Source organism: Salvelinus namaycush, chromosome 31 (genome assembly GCF_016432855.1).
Source record: "Salvelinus namaycush isolate Seneca chromosome 31, SaNama_1.0, whole genome shotgun sequence".
NCBI lineage: Eukaryota > Metazoa > Chordata > Actinopteri > Salmoniformes > Salmonidae > Salvelinus > Salvelinus namaycush.
Window position 1 is genome coordinate 4,464,708 of NC_052337.1, and position 20,191 is coordinate 4,484,898.

A 20,191-nucleotide genomic window follows, 5' to 3' on the forward strand; every position below is an offset into this window, starting at 1 on the left:
ACCTTACAACGGCAGTCAAACACCCAAACATACTGGCTAAAGTTAGCTAGCTACTTCCAGACACAAATGAGAGAACACCAACATTTTACTCGTATTCGCAGAGCTGGTTAGGCTGTTTTCATGTTATCTATAGGGTTGGTGACTAACTGTGCTGCTGGCAACAATATTGCGACGTTTACTGACATCGGTCATATTCAACCGGTGTTGCGTTTTCGTTAATTAATCGGTGAAATCGGAGTAGATAACCAGAGTGAATTTACGAACGCACCCTTCATTTTATGGACGATGACGTTGACCATGTGATCAGGTAACCAAGATGGCGTCGGGGCAGCAGTGGGTGTTAGTGGAGATGGTACAAGCACTCTACGAGGTAATTTGTCTTTATTTAAATAGTTTTTATTTAAAGTTGTAGATGTATTCTGTTCAGTTACAACGCACTGTCTCATATGTCGTTTGTGTATTAAACTATGTAAAAAGAGAGAAACGATAGATAACTCCGGTTTTTCAGGAAGTATACTTCATATTGTTACCAGATATGATTGACAGAATATTGTAGCCAATAGTCTTTCGTGTCAGAGGTGCGTCGTTCTATTTTGTAGTACGAGCCAATCGTAGTGAGATAAATATGAAGGGAGCTGTGAAGATTTTATAACATAACTTTACACTACATACATTTTCCTTTATCTTAATTTCGAAACACACACGTATTTCTTTTTATTTCACCTGTTCCATGCCGAGGGCATATTTTGATAGTTTTTGGGTTGAGTTTGTTCCAACTTCATTGATCACCAGATAACTTATGATTTGAGAGCTATTATCTTGACAGTTAACTTTGGCATTGCTGATCAATACCCCGTGAAATGGAGCCACATTTTGTTAGTAGATATATTGTGTGTTGAGTAAGTGATGTTATTTCTTAACAGTAGCCCAATTATGGACAAAAGGAGCCTAAAATTACTCTTTTATAGTCCAAGGACCGTACATGTTCTTTTTTAAAGGTGAATTGGTTCGAAGTCAAAACAGCCAAATATTTAATGTAAACGTGAATCGATTCTCAGTTGCGGTACGGTTTTAGAAACATAAATCCCTCTACTTCCATGTCACATCAAAAATAATTTCACAAATGCAAAATACACTCTTACTGTTGTAAGCGCTGCGTTAATCGAATCCGGTATCAGGATAAATAAAAAGCAAGGTCTGCTAACTTTCTTTAATTATGTTTAATTAACGCAAGCAATAAATGGCAAATGCAATTTTCGTATATACAGGTTCGCTGTATCACCACGCAGGGTTGAACAGGGAACTCTGGAATGTGCGCAAACAACAGTTATTATACTATGACAGCCATAGTTCCAACCTGTCCGTTGGCCTATCACAGTAGAGGCTGAGCGTGGTTTAAACTTTGCTCAGCCTATCGCTGGCACTCAGACTGGTCCCAGTCTCTTGGTGCTCTCAGGTGTCCGCATCTGGTCTTTGGGTAGATTAGATCTGTCTTGTTCCGCTCCCCAGATGCTACACTCAAACAGTTCCTTTTATGGTATTGTCCAGTGTCCTACCCTCCCTGGTTGGCCTAGAGATATGCACCCCTCCCCTCTCCAGATTGACCACAGCTTTTATAGCATGTCACTCTATGTTGCTCAGTCTTTACACACATACACACACACACAAACAATGCAGATGTAACAAAACAATATTCATCTATATACAATATGGTAGCAGGCTATAGTGCATAAACATAAATCCTAACACTGTGTACTGTTTTAACAGTTGCAGCGGACAGTATTTTTCAGTTTGTGGCGTCTGTCTTCCGTTTACACACAGGTGTTCGAAGATGCAGATGGCTAATTAGCACAGGTAGTCCACTCTGTCTTCCATCTGTTTTCTATAAACAGGTGCTGTAACATGAAAATATTGGCAGTGTGGGAACCCTAACCCTAAAAAGGTGTGTATCAATGAAAACATTATTTCAACGCTGATTTGAAAGAGAAGGTCCTTATGCTTCCAAAACCGATGGGTGTTAATGTTCAAACCGAGCGTCGGGGCTCTTAACAAAACTTGTGTAATGGAACTCAGTCATGATCATGGGCTAACCTAACAGGTATAGGCAATCTGTGCTTGTCATTTTCTGGGACATGTCAGCGTTGCTCTTAGTTAAAATGGAAAGACAGTAGACCTATTGCGTGTTGAGTTCAACTTTGCAAGTAAAATTAGTTGGACCACTTTTACTTGAGAGTACACTTGTCAACAACTGCTTTACATGGTTTGGGAGAGGGGAAGTATCTAAGATACTGTAATGATCCTAGCGTTGGTAAGCATGATTACCGCTCCCCTATGGGAGCTAGCCTAGTTGTCTTGGAGCAGCCTTACCATGTTCAGCTCTGGAACCAAAGATACTTGAACCAAAGATACTGGGTTCAATTCACCCCTTAATTTACCAGATAATAGCATGAAGTTCAGAGTTGTGAATTGCAGGCAAAGCCATTTCCTATTAGGATACCTTTTTAGCCTACACTTCACAAGGCTAGGCCTACAGTAACAACTAAGGAGTAATGGTTTTTAAATTACAGGAGATCCCTAAACTGTATGACAATGGAGTTAATAAGCACGATTATATTGTGATAATCAAGGGTGCTGAGTTGAATTCACGCCTCGATTCAGAAGTACAATGAGGAATAAATGGAGCCCAGTAGGATCCAGAGCCGGAAATGCTCCAAGAAAGCCAAGTCCCTTGGAGGAGCAGTAATCGTTTTCATCACTATGGTGTTTAACACAAACTAAAGAAACAGGTTCAACGCCACCTGTTTTGTTAATAATACCCGCAGTATTTCAAAATATCCTGGTATACAGTATTATAAAATACCCTACCTGCTCAAACCTACTATGAAAGGGACTTTAATGCAGGCAAACATAAATCCGTTTTACCTAATTTCTACCAGCATGTCACATGTGCAACCAGAGGGGGGGAAAAAACTAGACCACCTTTACTCCACACAATGTTTGCACAGCATATTCAACTAGTAATCTCTCTTCCTGCTGAACCAGTTTTCACAAATCAGTGATTAAGCATGGAGATACAAAGCTCGCCCTCCATTTTTCAAATCTGACCATAATTCTATCCTCCTGATTCCTGCTTACAAGCAAAAACTAAATCAAAAAGTACCAGAGACGCACTCAACGTGGAAGTGGTCAGATGATGTGGATGCTACGCTACAGGACTGTTTTGCTAGCACAGACTGGAATATGTTCCGGGATTCATCCAATGGCATCGAGGAGTACACCACCTCAGTTACCGGCTTCATCAGTAAGTGCATCGATGACGTCGTCCCCACAGTGACTGTACGTACATATCTCAACCAGAAGCCATGGATTACAGGCAACACCTGCACTGAGCTAAAGGCCAGAGCTGCCGCTTTCAAGGAGCGCGCCAGCTGTTCCGGATGACTGTGTGATCACGCTCGCCGTAGCCGATGTTGGCAAGACCTTTAAACAGGTCAACATTCACAAGGCTGTGGTGCCAGACGGATTACTAAGATGTATACTCAGAGCATGCGCGGACCCACTGGCAAGTGTCTTCACTGACATTTTCAACCTCTCCCTGACCGAGTCTGTAATACCTACATATTTCAAGCAGACCACCATAGTCCATGTGCCCAAGAAAGAGAAGGGAACCTGCCTAAATGACTACCGCCCCGTAACACTCACGTCGTTAGCCATGAAGTGTTTTGAAAGGCTGGTCATGGCTCACATCAGCAACACCATCCCGGAAACCCTACACCCACTCCAATTTGCATACCGCCTCAACAGATCCACAGATGATGCAATTTCAATTCCACTCCACATTGCCCTTTCCCACCTGGACAAAAGGAACACCTACGTGAGAATGCTGTTCATTGACTACAGCTCAGCGTTCAACACCATAATTCCCACAAAGCTCATCACTAAGCTAAGGACCCTGGGACTGAACACCTCCCTCTGCAACTGGATCCTGGACTTCCTGATGGGCAGCCCCCAGGTGGTGAGGGTAGGTAACAACACGTTCGCCACACTGATCCTCAACACGGGGGCCACTTAGGGGTGCGTGCTTAGTACCCTCCTGTACTCCTTGTTCACCCACGACTGCTTTGCCAGTCACGGCTCCAACACCATCATTAAGTTTGCTGACGACACAACATTGATAAGCCTGATCAACGACAACGATGAGACGGCCTATAGGGAGGAGGTCAGAGACCTGGCAGTGTGGTGCTAGGACAACAACCTCTCCCTCAATGTGAGCAAGACAAAGGAGCTGATCGTGGACTACAGGAAAAGGAGTGCCGAACACGCCTCCATTCTCATCGACGGGGCTGTGTCAGAGGAAGGCCCTAAAAATTGTCAAGGACTCCACCCTAGTCATAGACTGTTCTCTCTGCTACCGCACGGCAAGCGGTACCGGAGCACCAAGTCTAGGTCCAAAAGGCTCCTTAACAGCTTCTACCCCCCCCCCCCCCAAGCCACAAGACTGCTGATCAAATCAACTGGCCACCCTGACTATTGACATTGACACGGCTGCTAATCACTATTTATTATCTATGCATAGTCACTTTATCCCTACCTACATGTACAAATTACCTCGACTAACCTATAACCCTGCACATTTACTCGGTACCGGTACCCCCGTATGTATATAACGTCCTTATATTATTCTTTATTTAGTAAATGTGTTTTTAACTCTTTCTTGAACTGAATTGTTGTTTAAGGGCTTGTAAGTAAGCATTTCACGGTAAGGTCTACCTGTTGTATTCTACGCTTTTGACGAATAAGATTTGACCCTTTTCTCTCCCCAGGCACCTGCCTACCATCTGGTCTTGGAGGGGATCCTCATACTGTGGATCATCAGACTGCTGTTTTCAAAGACGTACAAACTACAGGAGCGTTCAGACCTCACAGAGAAGGTAGAGAAAAATGGTTTCACCCACCTGTGAGTGCATAGGACACTCTGGGATGGAAATTCTGCGTGTAACTGTTTCTGGCACAATGTGTTAACTCCGTAGTGTTTGTCTATAACAGGAAAAGGAGGACTTAATTGAAGAATGGCAACCAGAACCCCTTGTCCCTCCTATGTCCAAAGACCATCCTTCCCTCAATTATGACATAGTCACTGGGTAAGCTAATGATGCTTTATTGACTGTTTTTGAAGTGCAGTGAATGATCTCACAGCCTATACTGTAACATCTTTCCAAGTTGGCAAATCTAGCCAATTTTTTGCTTTACACAGTACAGTCAAATACCTGGGTCATGGTCAGTAGGGCACATCGTAGCAAGAACTACAATATGTGGTCTTGTTGAACAAGTTAATGTTGTACATGGTTTCAAAACAGTTTTCTGCCTACTAAACAGTACCCTGACCGGTCTAGCTGTCTACCTCACTTCTCTTCATTCTAACATCAAGTGAACCTTGTGTTGTGTTTAGCTAATAGCAGGTGTTTTATTTTACAGCCCACCAAGCCACAAAATCATTGTAAATGGAAAAGAGTGCATTAACTTTGCTTCATTTAACTTCTTGGGTTTCCTTGACAACGAGCGAGTGAAGGTCTGTACTATTTTAAGTAGAAGCATACCTTTTTGGTTTATTTTCTAAGATATTAGCCATTTTTGATTCAATTTTCATTAAATGTTGGCACAGTACAATGCTAAGACATGAGCAAAATACTTTAGATTAGACAAACACTAAGACAAACACTAAAACAAAAACAATCATTCAGTAATCATGGCTTATTGCACTGGTTCTCAACCTATTTAGGTTACTGTACTCCAAATTACATTTTACTCTGCCTGCCTCGGTTCAACCGGTCGGGACTATTATTCATTTCACCATTAAGTCTGTTTTTACATGACAAATTATGAAATTTCCCATATTAATTATCCATGTGCCCTGTACCCCTATGGGCACTAGTACCCTATGTTGACAACCAATGGTGTATCTCTTGGGCTTAACCCTATAGACATGTTGGTTGTTTAGCAACCCAACTGACACATGCACAACTATGCAGCAAAACAGACAGTTGGTTTAGAATGTTGACATGTAAACTATATTTATTCTCCATCCCAATGTTTATTGAAAACATAGATACATTTGCACAATGAGCAAATGTCTCTCAAATACGTCGTTAAAGTTGTTGGTTGGTTAGCTAGCAAATGTTTTGCCATATTAGCATTGACATGAAATCAGTCAAAACAAGACATAGTATCAAGAACAAGAAACTAGCTGAAACGAGTCACTAATGATTCCCCACATGGCTGTTTCTTGTCATTGTTGAGTTGCCAGATAGCGACCAACAACTCAGACTTCTGCCCCATTTGAAGGGTGCGCATCGTTTTCGTGACGTTGTCAGCTAACCCATCTATTTGTTTTGTTTTTAGTCTTTCTGAACATACCATCACCACACATGCCTATAGCGGCAATGCATATTTGTAGAAGGACAAAAGCATTTCAATGAATTTCAACTGCTCTATTTCCCCTCTTTCTCTGACAGCAAAAGGCCTTGACTTCTCTCAGGAGGTATGGTGTTGGTACCTGTGGTCCAAGAGGTTTCTATGGAACCTTTGGTGAGTTGCTCTAAAGAAAAATCATGCTCTGAGAATGGCACCGGAGGAGATGGCTGCTGTTTTTACGGGCTTCTAACCAATTGTGCTATTTTGTGGGAGGTTTTTCGCCTTGTTTGTAACTTATTTTGTACATAATGTTCCTGCCACCATCTCTTATGACCGAAAAGAGCTTCTGGATATCAGAACAGCGATTACTCACCTCGAACTGGACAAAGATTTGTTCTTTAAGTCGTACGCAAAGGATTTACTCCAGATAAAGGACCAGGCCACACTATTTACCAATAGAGTTTATCTATATTTTTCGTAGCTGTCTATTTACCACCACAAACCAATGCTGGCACTAAGACCTTACTCAACGAGCTATATATAGCCATAAGCAAACAAGAAAATGCTCATCCAGAGGTGGCGCCCCTAGTGGTCAGGGACTTTAATGCAGGGAAACTTAAATCCGTTTAACCTAATTTCTACCAGCATGTTACATGTGCAAACTCTAGACCACCTTTACTGCACACACAGAGATGCATAAAAAGCTCTCTCTCCATTTGGCAAATCTGACCATAATTCTATCCTACTGATTGCTGCTTACAAGCAAAAACTAAAACTACTGAGCTAAAGGCTGGAGCTGCCACTTTCAAGAAGTGGGACTCTAACCTGGACGCTTAATAGAAATCCCGCTATGCCCTCAGACGAACCATCAAACAGACAGGATTCAATCTTAGTCCTATATTGACACTATTACACCGTCTCCGACGCTCGTCGAATGTGGCAGGGCTGGCAAACTATTACGTACTTCAAAGAGAAGCCCAGCCGTGAGCTGCCCAGTGACACAAGCCTACCAGATGAGCTAAACGACTTCTATGCACGCTTCGAGGCAAGCAACACTGAAGCATGCATGAGAGCACCAGCTGTTCCGGATGACTGAGTAAGACCTTTAAACAGGTCAACATTCACAAGGCCGCAGGGCCAGACGGATTACCAGGATGTGTAATCCTAGCATGCGCTGACCAACTGGCAAGTGTCTTCACAGACATTTTCAAACTATCCCTGACCTGAGTCTGTAATACCAACATGTTTCAAGCAGACCACCATAGTCCCTGAGCCCAACAACACCAAGCTATCCTGCCTAAGTGACTACCGACCGGTAGCACTCACGTCGGTAGCCATGAAGTGCTTTGAAAGGCTGGTGATGTCTCACATAAACACCATAATCCCGGAAACCCTAGACCCACCTCAATTTGCATACCGCCTCAACAGATCCACAGATGACGCAAGCTCTAGCACTCAACGCTGCCCTTTGCCACCTGGACAAACGGAACACCTACGTGAGAATGCTGTTCATTGACTACAGCTCAGCGTTCAACACCATTTGTGCTCTCAAAGCTCCTCACTAAGCTAAGGACCCTGGGACTGAACACCTCCCTCTGCAACTGGATCCTGGACTTCCTGATGGGCAGCCACCAGGTGGTAAGGGTAGGCAACAACACCTCTGCACGCTGATCCTCAACACAGGCCCCCTCAGGGGTGCTTGCTTAGTCCCTTCCTGTACTCCCTGTTCACCCATGACTGCGTAGCCTAGCACAACTCCAACACCATTAAGTTTGTCGAAGACACAACGGTGGTAGGCCTGATCACCGACAGCGATGAGACAGTCTATAGGCAGGAGGTCAGAGACCTGGCAGTGTGGTGCCAGGACGACAACCTCTCCCTCAATGTGATCTAGACGAAGGAGATGATCGTGGACTACTGGAAAAGGAGGGCCCAGCACACCCCATTCTCATCGACGGGGCTGTAGTGGAGCAGGTTGAGAGCTTTAAGTTCCTTGGTGTCCACATCACCAACAAACTATCATGGTCCAAACACACCAAGGCAGTCGTGAAGAGGGCACGGCAAAACCTATTCCCCTTCAGGAGACTGAAAAGATTTGGCATGGGTCCTCAGGTCATCTGATGCAGCACGCCATCCCTCTCCTTCTTGGTCAAATAGCCCTTACACAGGCTGGAGGTGTGTTGGGTCATTGTGCTGTTGAAAAACAATTGATAGTCTCACTACGCGCCATATGGAATGGTGTATCGCTGCTGAATGCTGTGGTAGCCATGCTGGTTAAGTGTGCCTTGAATTCTAAATAAATCAGTGTCACCAGCAAAGCACCATCACATCTCCTCCATGCTTCACTGTGGTAACCTCACATGTGGAGATCATCCGTTCACCTACTCTGCGTCTCAAAGACAGTGGTTAGAATCAAAAATCTCAAATTTGGACTCATCAGACCAAAGGACAGATTTCCACCGGTCTAAATTGCAGCAATTTGACCATGAAGGGCTGATTCATGCAGTCTCATCTGAACAGTTAATGTTGATGTGTCTTAATTGAACTCTGAAATATTTATTTTTTGCTGCAATTTCTGAGGCTAATGAACTCATACTCTGCAGTAGAGGTAACTCTGGGTCTTCCTTTCCTGTGGCGGTCCTCATAAGTCAGTTTCATCATAGCGCTTGATGGTTTTTGTGACTGCTCTTGAAGAAACTTTCAAAATTCTTGAAATGTTGATGGACTGTCATTTCTCTTTGCTTATTTGAGCTGTTTTTGCCATAGTATGGACTTGGTATTTTACCAAATAGGGATATCTTCTGTATACCACCCCTTCCATGTCATAACACAACTGATTGTCTCAAACGCATTAAGAAGGAAAGAAATTCCACAAATAATTTTTTTGCAAATTACACCTGTTAATTGAAATGCATTCCAGGTGACTACCTCCATGAAGCTGGTTGAGAATGCCGAGAGTGTGCAAAGCTGTCACCAAGGCAAAGGGTGGCTACTTTGAAGAATCTCAAATGTAAAATATATTTTGAACCAGGGTCTGTAGTGAAGCCTCTAGCACTGAGATGCAGTGCCTTCGACCGCTGGGCCACTCGGGAGCCCAAAGATATCAATTACAAAATATGCATTAAGGCGTGAATCTTATCGTTCAATGGAAAGTTCACAAGACCATGCAAAATCACAGTTCCTTTCCCAGGACAAAATAAACTTAACTTACTCTTGCAACGCTTTGTGGATGTGTTTGCACTTCTCCCCCAGGATGGTAAAAATGGATTACATATAACTTTTGGGGGTTACTACATGATTCCATGTAGTTTTGATGTCTTCACTATTATTCTACAATGTAAAAAATAGTGGGGGAAAAATACAAAAAACATGGAATGAGTAGGTGTGTCCACACTTTTGACTGGTACTGTACATATTACTATCTAACCTGTACCCCTGCACATTGACTCGGTACCAGTACCCCCTGTATATAGCCTTGTTATTATTTTGCTGCTCTTTTCTGTTTTTACATTAGTTTATTTACTAAATATTTTTCTTGAACTGCATTGTTGGTCAAGGGCTTGTAAGTAAGTAAGCATTTCATTGTAAGGTCTACACCTGTTGTATACGACGCATGTGCAGTTCAGTTATCCTCTTGTGTATAACAGATCTTACAAGATGTCTCTGTGTCAACATGTACAAATGTAGACTGAAGTTGGTTGTCAGTCTGTACATGTACATCCATGTAAGTCTCTTAAAACAAAACAAAAAATGTTCCATTTGTCTCCATAACTCTGACATTTTTTTTGGGATCATTCCAGATGTCCACTTGGAGTTAGAGGATCGTTTGGCCAAGTTCATGAAAACAGAGGAGGCCATCATCTATTCCTATGGCTTTGCAACGATAGCTAGTGCAATACCTGCCTACTCCAAGAGAGGAGACATAGTGTTTGTGTAAGTTTCTCTCACACCCTCCCCATTGGTTCAACAAGCCAACTAGTCCTACTTGAATTTAGTCTCCAACAAGCATTTCTAATCATATTTATTTAAATCTTTCCAGGGATGAGGCAGCATGTTTCTCCATACAAAAGGGTCTCCAAGCCTCCCGCAGTTTCATCAAGTACTTCAAACACAACGACATGGAAGATCTGGAGAGACTGCTCAAAGAGCAGGAGATCGAGGATCAGAGGGTTAGTCAAAGCAGGCCTGCCACCATTTTGTCAACACCATCCACTTGACCAATCTCTACATCCCCATTCTCCACACTTTTTTTTATTTTTTAAAGTGTGCACTTAAATACTAGTGGGAGTATCTCAATTGCATTTACTTGCATCCTCTCTCCCCACCTCCTTCTCAAAACCCAGGGGAGGGATCTCTGACCTCATCCATTGTGTTTTGAGAAGGAAGCTTGGAGAGGGGACGCAAGGAATCAAGGAAATGAATTGAGATTTTCCCCCTGGCATGGATTTAAAAGTATAGGAATGGTGTGGTACGTTTTGACTGATGGGAGTTTCCAACATAGTTCAATTCATGACGGGAAGTGCACACTTCAGAAGAAGGGTGAAGACTTGGGATGTAGACTCTTGTTGAGTCTCAATATCACCTTTACTGAAGCTTGCGCTTGTTCACTAGTCCCCACATTTAAAAGCATTTGATTGGTGTAGGCATATACCAGTCATTTCCTCTCAAATCGATGAAGGAAACCTAACAAGTGCACTCTGGGGGGGGGGGGGGGGGGGAGAGATTATTGGGACGCAATCTGTGGGAGGGCTGCCACCATTTTGTTTCAACACCATCCAGTTGACCTGTAAGTGTGTGGAGGCCATTTTGAAAGTCACACTTATCAAACCTATCTTGTTCTATTGCTGTAGAATCCTCGGAAGGCCAGAGTGACCAGGAGGTTCATCATAGTGGAGGGGCTGTATATAAACACTGCAGATGTTTGTCCCCTTCCAGACCTGGTGAGAGACCCAATACGGTTCCATTATATCCTAAGATGGTTGACCTTTTTACTGTTGAGTTGAGCACACCAATTGTTGATTCCCATAGAGCTATGTGTGTCATGTGGTACTTTGTAATGATGGTACTTGGTTCATATTATACAGTATTTTGATCAAAGTATCAACTGCAGCTATATAAATGAGCGCTCGCCCCTTTTTTCCACTTTCAGGCTATCGGACAAGTTTCTAGCACGTTACAACAGAATATAGTGTTTGGTATGTTCCACCTTCCATCTCATATTTCTATTGGCCACCAGGTGAAGCTGAAGTACAAGTACAAGGTCCGCATCTTCCTGGAGGAGAGTATGTCGTTCGGGGTGCTGGGAGAACATGGCAGAGGGGTTACGGAACACTTTGGGGTCAACGTGAGTAGTACGCCACACAGCCAACCCTATATGATGGATTAATCTGGGTCATGTTCATTAGAAAACCAAACGGAAGACAACTAACTGAAACAGGGAGGAACTACCTGGACAATTAGAGACGCTTGCGTCCATTTTCTGTTGCAAAAACGTTTTAAAACGTCTTTGATTGTGTGCCCTAGTGAACATGACCCTGGGTTCTGTGTTGTGGATCTCACTACCCTCCCATTGGCTCCTATTTGTCATTTTCAGATTGACGATATTGACCTCATTAGTGCCAACATGGAGAACGCTGTGGCTTCCATAGGCGGCTTCTGCTGTGGAAGGTCGTTCGTCATAGACCATCAGGTATTGATAATGGGCTTTTTACAGATTGGAGTGCAGTATTTCCCAGTCATAGGCTTGGAGGCCCACTGTGTAAACTGGTTTTGGTCCCTGAACTGTCTCTTGTTATTTCCAAAGGATACACACTTGGAGCAATTCCCATAAGCAGTTTACACACACACGCAAACATACACACACACACACACACACACACGCAAACCGAACATGCTGGGGTACTGTTTCTCTGTTTGTCTCCGTCTGTCAAGCCAGGGGTACTGTTTCTCTGTGTTTGTCTCCGTCTGTCAAGCCAGGGGTACTGTTTCTCTGTTTGTCTCCGTCTGTCAAGCCAGGGGTACTGTTTCTCTGTGTTTGTCTCTGTCTGTCAAGCCAGGGGTACTGTTTCTCTGTTTGTCTCCGTCTGTCATGCCAGGGGTACTGTTTCTCTGTGTTTGTCTCCATCTGTCAAGCCAGGGGTACTGTTTCTCTGTGTTTGTCTCTGTCTGTCATGCCAGGGGTACTGTTTCTCTGTGTTTGTCTCCATCTGTCAAGCCAGGGGTACTGTTTCTCTGTGTTTGTCTCTGTCTGTCATGCCAGGGGTACTGTTTCTCTGTGTTTGTCTCCATCTGTCAAGCCAGGGGTACTGTTTCTCTGTGTTTGTCTCTGTCTGTCATGCCAGGGGTACTGTTTCTCTGTGTTTGTCTCCATCTGTCAAGCCAGGGGTACTGTTTCTCTGTGTTTGTCTCTGTCTGTCAAGCCAGGGGTACTGTTTCTCTCTGTTTGTCTCCGTCTGTCAAGCCAGGGGTACTGTTTCTCTGTGTTTGTCTCCATCTGTCAAGCCAGGGGTACTGTTTCTCTGTTTGTCTCCGTCTGTCATGCCAGGGGTACTGTTTCTCAGGTCTAATGTGTTGTTTCTCAGCGTCTCTCAGGCCAGGGGTACTGTTTCTCTGCCTCCCTGCCCCCCATGCTGGCTGCTGCAGCCATAGAGGCCCTTAACATCATGGAGGAAGACCCAGGTAGATGAGCGAGACACACACACACACATTCACTCGCAACAATGATTCTTCCAAACACACACACCATATCTTACACTTTTAATTGCCCCCTGATATTCATGTCTATCAACTAATTAGTTTATTAAATTCCTATCAAATGACTCCAGACTTTCTTTTGACTATTCCTGATTTGAATTGGCAGCGCTTCAGTGAAACACCATGTGATCAATTTGAGTTTCTGATCCAAACCACATGCACTGTTCACAACCTGGACAGCTTTTCCTCTCCTCCAATAAGGACGTTTCTAGGAATGGCAGTCCAATGTCTAAGTGTGTATGTGCATATGTCCAGTGCAAGTTATTTTCGGTGTGATTGGTGCTTGAACAGTACATTTGTGAATGCTAAGTATGCCTACGTGCATGGGTGCACTCACGCGTGTCTCACAGCGTGAGATGAGCTGAGGTCGAGTGCACTTAGCACTGCCGAGCAGACCCCAGTCTCACTCCCTGTTGAAAAGGCGCCAGCCACACACTGGCCAAGGTAAACTAATTACTGTACGCCAGCTGGAACTTGGCTCGCCTGGTGCTTCAATCTGAGAATGAAAAATACTGAACCTTTCCCTTCTCTTGTGTTGTAGAAATTTTTACCATCCTGAGGGAGAAGTGCAAACACGTTCACAAAGCGTTGCAAGAGTAAGTTAAGTTGATTTTGTCCTGGGAAAGGAATTGTGATTTTGCATGGTCTTGTGAACTTTCCATTGAACGATAAGATCCAGGCCTTCTTAATGCGTATTTTGTGATTGATATCATTGGGGCTCCCAAGTGGCGCAGCGGTTTAAGGCACTTCATCTCAGTGCTAGATGCGTTACTACAGATCCTGGTTCATTTCTAGGCTGTCGCACAACCGGCCATGATTGGGAGTCCCATAGGGCGACGCACTATTGGAGTAAAGTTTACATACACTTAGGTTGGAGTCATTAAAACTTGTTTTTCAACCACTCAACACATTTCTTGTTAACAAACTATAGTTTTGGCAAGTCGGTTAGGACATCTACTTTGTGTATGGCAAAAGTAATTTTTCCAACAATTGTTTACTGACAGATTATTTCACTTATAATTCAGTGGGTCAGAAGTTTACATACACTAAGTTGACTGTGCCTTTAAACAGCTTGGAAAATTCCAGAAAATGATGTCATGGCTTTAGAAGCTTCTGATAGGCAAAATTTTAATAATTTGACTAAATAGGAGGTGTATCTGTGGATGTATTTCAAGGCCTGCCTTCAAACTCAGTGCCTCTTTGCTTGACGTCATGGGAAAAATCAAAAGAAATCAGCCAAGACCTCAAAGTCAGAAGTTTACATACACCATAGCCAAATACATTTAAACTCAGTTTGTCACAATTCCTGACATTTAATCCTAGTAAAAATGCCCTGTCTTAGGTCAGTTAGGATCACCACTTTATTTTAAGAATATGAAATGTCAGAATAATAGTAGAGAATGATTTATTTCAGCTTTTAATTTCTTTCATCACATTCCCAGTGGGTCAGAAGTTTACATACTCAATTAGTATTTGGTAGCATTGCCTTTAAATTGTCAAACATTTTGGGTAGCCTTCCACAAGCTTCCCACAATAAGTTGGGTGAATTTTGGCCCATTCCTCCTGACAGAGCTGGTGTAACTGAGTCAGGTTGTAGACCTCCTTGCTCGGACATGCTTTTTCAGTTCTGCCCACAAATTTTCTATAGGATTGAGGTCAGGGCTTTGTGATGGACACTCCAATACTTTGACTTTGTTGTCGTTAAGCCATTTTGCCACAACTTTGAAAGTATGCTTGGGGTCATTGTCCATTTGGAAGACCCATTTGCGACCAAGCTTTAACTTCCTGACTGATGTCTTGAGATATTGCTTCAATATATCCACATCATTTTGCCCCATGATACCATCTATTTTATCTATTTTTTTTGCAGGAAGGAACCAGTCCTTCCTGCAGCAAAGCACCCCCACAACATGATGCTGCCACCCCCGTGCTTCATGGTTGGGATGGTGTTCTTCGGCTTGCAAGCCTCCCCCTTTCTCCTCCAAAAATAACGATGGTCATTATGGCCAAACAGTTCTATTTTTGATTTCATCAGACCAGAGGACATTTTTCCAAAAAGTACGATCTTTGTCCCCATGTGCAGTTGCAAACCGTAGTCTGGCTTTTTTATGGCAGTTTTCAGGCAGCGGCTTCTTCCTTGCTGAGCAGCCTTTCAGGCTATGTCGATATAGAACTCGTTTTACTGTGAATATAGATACTTTTGTGCCTGTTTCCTCCAGCATCTTCACAAGGTCCTTTGCTGTTGTTCTGGGATTGATTTGCACTTTTCGCACCAAAGTACGTTCATCTCTAGGAGACAGAACGCGTCTCTTTTCTGAGCGGTATGACGGCTGCGTGGTCCCATGGTGTTTATACTTGCGTACTATTGTTTGTACAGATGAACGTGGTACCTTCAGGCGTTTGAAAATTGCTCCCAAGGATGAACCAGACTTGTGGAGGTCTACAATTATTTTTCTGAGGTCTTGGCTGATATCTTTTGATTTTCCCATGATGTCAAGCAAAGAGGCACAGAGTTTGAAAGTAGGCCTTGAAATACATCCACAGGTACACCTCCAATTGACTCAAATTATGTCAATTAGCCTATCAGAAGCTTCTAAAGCCATGACATCATTTTCTGGAATTTTCCAAGCTGTTTAAAGGCACAGTCAACTTAGTGTATGTAAACTTCTGACCCACTGGAATTGTGATACTGTGAAATAATCTCTGTAAACAATTGTTGGAAAAATTACTTGTGTCATGCACAAAGTATAGATGTCCTAACCGACTTGCCAAAACTATAGTTTGTTAACAAGAAATTTGTGGAGTGGTTGAAAAACGAGTTTTAATGACTCCAACCTAAGTGTATGTAAGCTTCCGACTTCAACTGTATGTCCTAGCAGTCAGGTTGTTCCCATTTATATTAACACTGGTCCTTGCGGGGGAAAAAAGAGTGAAAACCAATCATGTTCTGTTATAAGCTCCACCCGGCACAGCCAGAAGAGGACTGGCCACCCCTCAGAGCCTGGTTCCTCTCTAGGTTTCTTTCTAGGTTCCTGCCTGTCTAGGGAGTTTTTCCTAGGCACCATGCTTCTGAATTGCTTGCTGTTTGGGGTTTTAGGCTGGGTTTCTGTATAGCACTTTGTGACATCGAGTGATGTAAAAAAATAAAGGCTATATAAATAAATTTGATTGAAATGAAACCAAACTGAAGAAAACAGTGAATATAGGCAGGGCGTGGGAGTAGTTAAAGCGAGACGCAGACATTTTCAGTTATTTATTACACCTTTTAACAATGAGATCTCCACACGCAATCGCGCTGCTCTCACGAAACCTTCCCCTTTTACCTTCTTCGCTCAACCTCTGTGCGGGATCCTGGGGTTATCCATATGTGTTTTTACACATTTTGAAATCCTATACACCAAACTATAACAGCAGTCTCTCACAAGGCTCTCTGTTTTCCATGGATTCTCCCTGCGACTGTTCCATGGTGTCTGCTTAGTGTCTCTTCCTCTCGTCTGGCAATAGGATATCTCTTAGGAGACCTCCTCCTAGTTTTGAGGCTCACATGTCTCTCTTTATCCAGATCCCCCCTCCCCCCCCCCACTGCTTATATTGGCTGTCTCTATACTATAGCTAGGCTATACATCAGAGCATAAAATCAGTCTTGTTCCATAGGGATGTAGTAAGTATTTCATATCTGACACACTGTACTGGGAAGTTAACAAAGGGGTCATATGATTGGAACATCGAAATATTTCCATTCAGGATCTACCCCAGTGTTTTTTACCCAAAAAGGCTCAGGATTTACCCCGGTGTTTTTTACCCAAAAAGGGTCAGGATTTACCCCGGTGTTTTTTACCCAAAAAGGCTCAGGATTTACCCCAGTGTTTTTTACCCAAAAAGGGTCAGGATTTACCCCGGTGTTTTTTACCCAAAAAGGCTCAGGATTTACCCCGGTGTTTTACCCAAAAAGGCTCAGGATTTACCCCAGTGTTTTACCCAAAAAGGCTCAGGATTTACCCCAGTATTTTACCCAAAAAGGCTCAGGATTTACCCCAGTGTTTTACCCAAAAAGGCTCAGGATTTACCCCGGTGTTTTACCCAAAAAGGCTCAGGATTTACCCCGGTGTTTTACCCCGGTGTTTTACCCAAAAAGGCTCACGATTTACCCCGGTGTTTTACCCAAAAAGGCTCACGATTTACCCCAGTGTTTTACCCAAAAAGGCTCAGGATCTACCCCCGTGTTTTACCCAAAAAGGCTCAGGATTTACCCCAGTGTTTTACCCCAAAAGGGTCAGACTCCTCGGTTTCTATCTACTTGGGCTGGCACCCATGTCTCACTGGGCCATGGCTCCGGCGGACCTGCTCTCACTTAGAGACAAAGCCAGGCCACTGGTACTTTTCAGCTGTCATTTACATAACAAAGGTTAACTGTGGACTTTAACACCTTCTCACAAAGCAACTGTTTTGATTATGCAGAGGTTGTTGATTCTGCTTTTCACAAGTCCTCATTGTCAGCCCTAGATATGGAAACCCCATGTCCCTAGTATAGCATCAGGGTGGAACACTGGTGTTACTGTGGAAAAGCAGTGCTAGAGAACCTCCTTTCCTTGTAAATAGCTTCCCAAAGCTGAAAACTGCAGCGACGCTAAAAGGGAAGCATGTTCAGACTTATGACCACAGGGTTGCTAAGAATTCTTCTGTTCCCAGAAGTCTGTAGGGAGAGAGCGCTTCGTATTCAATATGCGTTAGACATTGGGAAATTCGGTGTTGGTTTCTCAAGGGTTTGAAGAAGAAATAGTCCTTTCAAAGTTGTAATATTTATCTGGTTTAGATTTTTATTTTAATGTATGATTTGGTGAATAAATATTTTCAAATAGACTCTTTTAATCTGCTGTGAAATCTGTATTTTACACTATTCTCATGTGGATGTCGTCTCTGTATTGCAGAAGTCCTGGGATGAAGGTAGTAGGGGAAGCTTATGCCCCTGCGCTTCACCTACAGCTAGAGAGAAGCTCTGGATCCAGAGACACGGACGTGAGGATGCTTCGCAGCATCGTAGATTACGTAAGACATCTACATTTGTATGACATATTTAGAACACTAGTGTCTTAATGATAAACATTGGCTTTACTATGTTGAGTTTTTCAATTTAAAATGGTTTGCCTTGATTCTTGAGTGTTGCTCATAGGTGAGTGTTTTTACCTTACGTTACACATGAAGGAAGTACTGTAGAGATATGGATACCATGAGTTTCTTTAGGTTAGGTTTTGTTTGATGGTTCTACTGTTCTTCATTGACCAGTGTTTGGAGAGACAGATCGCACTCACCCTAGCTCGGTACTTGGATAAAGAGGAGCGGTTTCTCCCTCCGCCTTCGTAAGTTTATCAAATATATATATTTTTATATATATTAACATAAAGGTTATGTATGCAGTTTTTTTGTTGTAAATTAGTAGAATATCTATTGGAAGTTATCATAGCATTGAAAGATGACATTTGCCATGACTGCCCCACTGTCTGCAGGATCCGGGTAGTGGTCACCATCGAGCAGACAGAAGAGGAGATTGAGAAAGCTACATCCTGCATCAAAGAGGCAGCTCTGGCTATCCTCAAATGATTCCTGGCTCCTGAACAAGCAGACCTGGAGTTCTCCGTTCTCAGTTTGCCGACATTCCCAGGATTCACCTCCAGGCTTCGCAGAGCATCAATTGACAGGGAAGTTGGAAAGTTCCATCAAGGCATAGCCAGGTGCGTTCATCCACAAACTCGAGGAGGAGAAGACTCAAGGTGGACAACACTTTCTGTGAGGAGCGTTGTCGATTTTTAAATCAGATTATCCTTCTCACAGCTACTTTATTTATGTTTGACCTCCCATTTGCTGACGTTCCTCATTCACCTTCTCACGTATAAATGAATGTAAAATCTGGGCCTCGTCCACCAACCGTCATTCAGTTCACTATCTGTTTGAATGAAGGTTGAAAGTCTTAACTAATAAACAATAAATATTTGTAACCAAGAGCTGGTTCATTTTGTAAGTCAAATTACTTTAAAAAAACATTTTTTTTTTATACATACTGTATTGTGAAACCGTTTTTGTTTTTTATATACTTCTACACCTGCATTGCTTTCCAGGGAGTTTTTCCTAGCCACCGTGCTTCTACACCTGCATTGCTTGCTGTTTGGGGTTTTAGGCTGGGTTTCTGTACAGCACTTTGAGATATCAGCTGATGTACGAAGGGCTATATAAATACATTTGATTTGATATACTGACAAAAACCAAATTGTGTATACTATGATTTTCCTTCTTTTGACTAAATGTTAGATTGTATTCCAAAAAGAGTTTAATATTTTCGCACTGCGTTGTATGAAATGCACCTATTTCGTTTTTTTTGTCTTGTATACTAATTCATATTTGATTCCAAGCGGTCACTGATTTTAAGCCTTGTGAGATTGTTTCTCTTTCACATCTTACCAATCGCCCCACTTGGCATCATGGTTAGGTCAGCCTGCATTGGCACCCTGACGGTATTTATCATTGGGGATTTCTTTTTATGTTAGGCTCTTTGTGAACGTATTACAATTTTGTTCTGTTACTGATCATTAAGTAACTTGCCTCAGTGTTTTTACGTGTTTTAAATTGTTTGATTTGAACAGTTAATTTTCTTCATTAGATCACATAAATGATTGTTACACAGAATGAATTGCATACAAATTTCACCGAATGTAATTTGAGAGTTTTAACACATGCCAACTTGACTATAAATATATTTGCACTGTATTTGCACTGTGATGCACATCAATCTCGTTTTCATGTTGAAGCCTATTGTTGAGTGACATAATGACACTACTGCAAGACACACTAGTGTCACTTATTTTGTAACACAAAGACATACTCACTGGTTCATTTATACAACATCCAATATGCAGTATATTATGTGCCTTTGTGTTGCTAACTGTGCTATCAATTTGATTGACTATTAATCAAATAAATGGGAAAATGGTAACTTAGTATCATTTTTTTGGGGGGGGGGGGTCGTCATCAAACC

The 20,191-nt window shown here is 42.7% G+C and overlaps 1 protein-coding gene across 1 annotated transcript; it reads left to right on the forward strand.

The window, feature by feature from the left end:
• The first annotated feature begins 270 nt into the window (after window positions 1–270).
• sptlc1 (serine palmitoyltransferase, long chain base subunit 1) lies at window positions 271–19,157 on the forward strand. Its single transcript, XM_038970761.1, has 15 exons — window positions 271–370; window positions 4,824–4,931; window positions 5,047–5,141; window positions 5,476–5,569; window positions 6,513–6,585; window positions 10,212–10,344; window positions 10,451–10,580; window positions 11,262–11,351; window positions 11,648–11,755; window positions 12,005–12,100; window positions 12,993–13,089; window positions 13,706–13,760; window positions 18,093–18,210; window positions 18,448–18,521; window positions 18,669–19,157. Exons 1-15 carry the CDS (start codon window positions 317–319, stop codon window positions 18,760–18,762), a joined length of 1,419 nt encoding a protein of 472 aa, XP_038826689.1. The 5' UTR covers window positions 271–316; the 3' UTR covers window positions 18,763–19,157.
• The last annotated feature ends 1,034 nt before the right edge of the window (window positions 19,158–20,191 follow it).